Genomic DNA, 6,000 nt, shown 5'->3' with positions numbered 1-6,000 from the left:
TTTACATGTGCCAGCTTGATAAGCGCATAGTGTGTGGCGCAGCGCTAAAGTGTCGGCGCGTCCGCTGGGGGGTTTTCCTCCACATCGTCACTCCTCCAGGATCACACGTCTGCGCATGGCGTAACATCAATCCCTCACTCCCACTCACCTCCTCCTCCTGTGCTGTAGCTCTGAACAAGAGACGTGTTCCTTAAAGTGGAGTCCCTTCAGTGGAGTCGCTCCCATGGGAGAGAGGCAGAGGAAGAGAAGTCTTAGCAGACAGAGAAGTGACAAATCCAAATCTGACATTTGAGATATTGCTTTTTGCAAATCATATTATCCTCTTGTCTCTCTCCTCTCAGGAACTCGAGAAAAGAACTGAATGACATCCGGTTTGAATACATTCCCGGGCGAGGTAAGAAATGGATTTGAATATCCTATTCTCTTTGTGATAACGCCTTCAGATACTGTGAATTGTTCTGTGTGTGTGTCTCGGGTAATGGCCGTGTTGAAGAATAGAATTGCTTGTGTCAGTATTTCATTCAATATCTAACCCAATTGCCGGATGAGTGGAAGGTTTGTTTCAGGCTTAATATTTGTCATGTTAACTCCCCCAACAGACACTGCTGATGGTGTTTCCCAGGAGCTGTTCTCAGCCGGCCTGGTCAACGGGCATGACGTTGTTATTGGTAATGTTACACCTCTTCATTCTGATCAGTTGCATAGCTTGAATACATACTCCTCTTACTGGAGTTGATGTACTATACAACTACTAGTCTGCCATTAGACAGTGATGGAGATGCTTCCTCCTATACAGTACCTATACAGTATGTTATGTAAATGGAGAATACATATGTTACCATCACATGTGTTTGTCTTATGCCCTCTGTATTACTGTTGCAGTTGCTGCTAACCTCCAGAAGATTGTAGACGACCCAACTACCTACAAGGTGTTGACCTTTAAACTGGTGAGTTTCCAGATGATTATAGCATAGCTGTGTCATAGCTCTATAGCTGTGTCATAGCTCTGTCATAGCTGTGTCATAGCTCTGTCATAGCTGTGTCATAGCTGCATCATAGCTCTGTCATAGCTGTGTCATAGCTGTGTCATAGCTGTGTCATAGCTGTGTCATAGCTCTGTCATAGCTGTGTCATAGCTGTGTCATAGCTGTGTCATAGCTCTGTCATAGCTGTGTCATAGCTGGGTCAAAGCTATGTCATAGCTCTGTCATAGCTGTGTCATAGCTCTGTCATAGCTGTGTCATAGCTGTGTCAAAGCTCTGCCATAGCTGTGTCATAGCTGCGTCATAGCTCTGTCATAGCTGTGCCATAGCTGTGTCATAGCTGTGTCATAAGCTCTGTCATAGCTGTGTCATAAGCTCTGTCATAGCTGTGTCATAAGCTCTGTCATAGCTGGGTCAAAGCTATGTCATAGCTCTGTCATAGCTGTGTCATAGCTCTGTCATAGCTGTGTCATAGCTCTGTCATAGCTGTGTCATAAGCTCTGTCATAGCTCTGTCATAGCTGTGTCATAGCTCTGTCATAGCTGTGTCATAGCTCTGTCATAGCTGTGTCATAAGCTCTGTCATAGCTGGGTCAAAGCTATGTCATAGCTCTGTCATAGCTGGGTCAAAGCTATGTCATAGCTCTGCCATAGCTGTGTCATAGCTCTGTCATAGCTGTGTCATAAGCTCTGTCATAGCTGGGTCAAAGCTATGTCATAGCTCTGTCATAGCTGTGTCATAGCTGTGTCATAAGCTCTGTCATAGCTGGGTCAAAGCTATGTCATAGCTCTGTCATAGCTGTGTCATAGCTCTGTCATAGCTGTGTCAAAGCAGAGAGATATTTCCAATTGTGCAGGGCAAACACCTAAATGTCACATCAATATAAAGTGGAGATAAACACTCACAGAGCACTTTATTAGGAACACCTTACTAATACTGGCTGGTAGGAATCAGCTTTCAGCTCAAAGTCAACGGGCTACCAAAGTGAACTTCACCTCAAGGATTGACGTGTTGCATTCTGAGATGCTTTTCTGCTCACCACAGTTGTAAAGAGGTTCTAGTTCCTGAAGCCTTTCTGTCAGCTCCAACCAGTCTGGCCAGTCTCCTCTGACCTCTCTCATCAGCAAGGTGTTTCTGTCCACAGAACCGCCACTCACTGAATGTTTTTGTTTTTTTGCACCATTCTGTGTAAGCTCTAGACTAGAGGCTGTTGTGCGTGAAAAAGCCAGATCAGCAGTTTCAGAAGTAGTCAAACTAGCCCGTCTGGCACACTGAGATCACATTCCCCCCCCATTCTGATGTCTGATGTGAACGCTACCTGACGCTGCTGACCTGTATCTGCATTGCATTGCTGCCACATGATTGGCTGACTGGATAATTGCATGGATAAGCAATTATGAAGCAATTTATAATTGATCAATTGAGGTGTACAGGTGTTCCTAACGAAGTGCTCAGTGAGTGTACAGTATACTGGGGTATGGGTCATTAACGCTCGTTAAGGCTCTCCATGTGATTCTCCATGGATGTGCGCAGACAGAAAAAATCAAAAGAAACAATCTGGAGTTGGAACAGCTGTTCACTTCCGTGTCCAGAATGACGCGTTTTGAGTCATTCTGGACATTCTGACACCGAAGTGCCTGGAATAGACTGCAGAGCTCTCGGCACAGGAAAACACGGAGACCCATCTGCATATATTACCCACATTATAATGATGCAAAGCAGATTTAAAATCAGCAGAGGCTTCCTTTAATGGGATCCTGTCTCTGTAGTGCTGAGACGACCCCCCAGAGGATTGGACTGAGAAAGACAGATGCCAGATGATCTTATGCTGCACATGCTGCCTGTTAAAAAACAACTCAATCACCTCTTTGACATTGATCTAACCAATGCAGAAACAATACAAATCCTAGAAATAAATAAATAATCTACGAAAGCAATTAATGTCAATCTTGCTGGATTTGCAGAAATATTCTAATTACGTTCCAGTGGCCTTTCTAAACTTGTGGGGTAGACAACATCTGTGCGTGGGGTCACAGCACTACATCGCAGGTTGACCTTTCTGCCATGTTTGTCTTATCAGCAGTTAGTGAGCAGCACTGCAGGCGGAGCACTCTCAGGAGAGCCGAGCTGCGGCTGGAGAGTCGGGGCAGCAGCCGGCTCCACGTGTAGATGTATATCGCCATTCTCCCATTTCCATTGTGAACACTGCAGGCGCTATGAACTCCTCGCTATCGCGCACCTCTGCCTTTCCAAAAGAAGAGCTATGTTTGCAGTGCCACAATCCCAGAGAGTGGGGGAACAATTCATTTTTTATTTTTTATCTAAGCAATTTATGGCGCAGGCGGCAGTGGAACAGCTTTTTGATGGAACTAATACTGCGTTCAAGACACCTCGGAACTCGGAAAAAAACAAGCTCCGACTTGTAAAAAATGAATTAACGGTTGTCGAGGTCGGAAATTCGGGTCTAATTTCAGAGCTCTGTGCTGTCTGAGTTGACGTCATCAAAGTGTTTGTTGACCTAATTTGAGGTGTAATCGAGTACTGCAGGGATGATGTATTTTTGTAGGCTTACCCAGAAGTCCAGGTCTTCCGGACTCATTCCTGCACTACTCTTATTATGCAATATGTGTTTATATTGTTTATATTTGACTGTGATTATAGCAATATGTTGAATTCAACAGCTATTTTACCAATGAAATTAGCTAGCTGTGTATATTTTTTTAAACTCTGAGTTAAACACAGCCTGAACGCAATGATGTCGGAAGCTCGCTTTATAAGCCATTTCAGATCAAGGATTTGAAAACTCGCAACTGCTTGCAATGTTCTACAACTCTGGCTACCTTTAGGGTGTATTCACACCTCTGGGTCGTTTGCTTTGTTCCGATTCAGGTACTTAATTGATACAATTGTTGCATTTGTGCCTTGGTTCGTTTGTGTTCACACAGCCACAAATGAAACGGTCCAAATAGTATTGTCAAACTTCCTGGATTGGCCAGCAGAGACTCTGATAGGCTAATAGCCTCTCGGGATGGACAAAATAATTCCCAGAGATTTTCCTATATGATTATAAAAATGCGTTTTGTTAGACCTACATTTTAGGCTATGTCGGGCTCCGCCGTGCGAGGAGAGAGAGAGAGAGAGAGAGAGAGAGAGAGAGAGAGAGAGAGAGAGAGAGAGAGAGAGAGAGAGAGAGAGAGAGAGAGAGAGAGAGAGAGATCTTTATTTATTTATTAATGTATGCTATGTAGCCTATGTAAGCCTATGTTTTTATTTAGCCTATTTAGGCTATTGGGAATTTGGAGATAGAAGATCAAAGACCCTCGCAAATTCTGCTATTAGGCTACTATCACGGAGATGAGGATTAGCCGAGACATATGAACACCTGTCCTGTCAGGAATAAAATATTAATAAATAATTTAATAATAACGGACATTTCGAGGAAGACATGCAATCAGTCTGATTGTCTGATTGAACCAGACAATCTTATCACAAAGAAGGCTGGCTCTGATTACCACGATTTGTTTTCATTTATTGAATGGAGACCAGAGAGAGCACCACACACAGGCAAAATCCTAGAGATTCAACACATTAACGTTGCTTCCCATGGTCCGAGGTAAGTTGATTGAGTTCAAACTGCTGATGTGATGATCCAAAAATCCCCCAAAGTTTATCGATGCAAGTCACAAGTCGCCAAAACAGGATCTGAAAGATGTTGTTTTTAAACGATAAAAATGCTCGTTCTTCAGGCCATTACGCACAGCGCAGCTGACTACGGCAGCTGGTTTATCCAAAAATGCGCACCGTTTACTGCTGTTGTGGCGGATCGAGGTCGGCTCACGTTCTCACCACAAACGAACCGCACCTGAGTTCGTTTGGAAGCGGACCGAGACCACCCTTTCTTGGCGATCTCGGTCCGCTTGTTTTGTCCCGCATCCGAGTGCGATTGCTGTGTTCACACTCCCCCAAACGAACCGCACCAAGGGGGAAAATGCTCTCCGTTTCGGAACAACTGCTCCAAACGAGATAGGTGTGAATACACCCTTAAAGTCGAACTGAACCTGTTCGTCACGTGCATAATGAGTCCGTTTCAGACTGAAAACATAGTTTGTCTAAGATGACAGGTTGAGAGGCGGGTCATAGTATCATGTCGATGATTTTATTTGACAATTCTGGGGACTGGATTGGGCTTTGGCCAATCCTGGCGTGTTCCGCCTCCAAATCGAGTGGGATTCAGTGTGTTGTGGCGCTCCCCTCGGGAAGAGCCTTTTGACGGGAGGAGTGGAGCTCAGCGACCCGCAGGCAGCCAGCTGCCTTCGTGTTGCCGAGCGGAGAGTGCAGCACGTCGGCCTGGAATCTCCGAGGTGCGACCCCGACAACCAAGCTCTCGGATGCGCGCGCCATTATCGCTGCTGTAAATACGATATCCCTGGAATGCGCGTTTTAACGAGCCAGTTACATTTCTTTGCATTCTTAGAGATGATAGTTTTTGTTTTTTGTTCATGTTTCTAACAATTGGCCAAGTTAGTAGTTCGTTTATGGGATAGGAATTCTGCCAGATGACAGGCACTAGGCGCCATTTTCTACTTCATTTGGAAGAGAAAATTATCCTGAAATGAAGATTTGATTGACAGCTGTCATGTCGTGATATGATTTGTTGAAATGGGGTAGAAATTTGATAGTACTAGGTGACGTCAGCAAACTGTACATTACTGTTATCAATGAAATTTTGAAAAATGAACTTTTGATGTGAAAAAGTGTGGAAAAACTAAAGAAATTAGATTGTTGTGATTTTGTTTGCATACATTATTAAATGGGTGCACTGCATACCCAGGTATTTGAACTAAAAGAAAAGAAAAGTCATTTTTGGGTTCAGCTCGACTTTAAAATATGCTGGACTCTGAGACGGGTCTGTTCAGACCGCTGCAGCTTTGTTCTAGGACAGTTTGGTTGCGTTGTGAATCATTGGTGTGAACTGGGCTTTTCATCACAGTCGCTCTGTGTTGATCAGAAGACTGCA

General features: G+C 44.2%; 1 protein-coding gene across 1 annotated transcript in view; it reads left to right on the top strand.

The window, feature by feature from the left end:
- Positions 1 to 6,000, top strand: part of stk39 (serine threonine kinase 39) — a 51,501-nt gene that overhangs the window by 42,496 nt on the left and 3,005 nt on the right. Inside the window, exons 15-17 of the mRNA XM_083641980.1 lie at positions 342 to 394; positions 600 to 668; positions 883 to 947. Of these exons, the coding sequence (XP_083498106.1) occupies positions 342 to 394; positions 600 to 668; positions 883 to 947 (187 nt within the window). The remainder of the gene's footprint in view (positions 1 to 341; positions 395 to 599; positions 669 to 882; positions 948 to 6,000) is intronic.

This window comes from Poromitra crassiceps (genome assembly GCF_964638095.1).
Source record: "Poromitra crassiceps genome assembly, chromosome: 8".
NCBI classification, from domain to species: Eukaryota; Metazoa; Chordata; class Actinopteri; order Beryciformes; family Melamphaidae; genus Poromitra; species Poromitra crassiceps.
The sequence above is the reverse complement of the archived record's forward strand: the minus strand, read 5'-3'. Positions and strand labels throughout refer to the sequence as shown.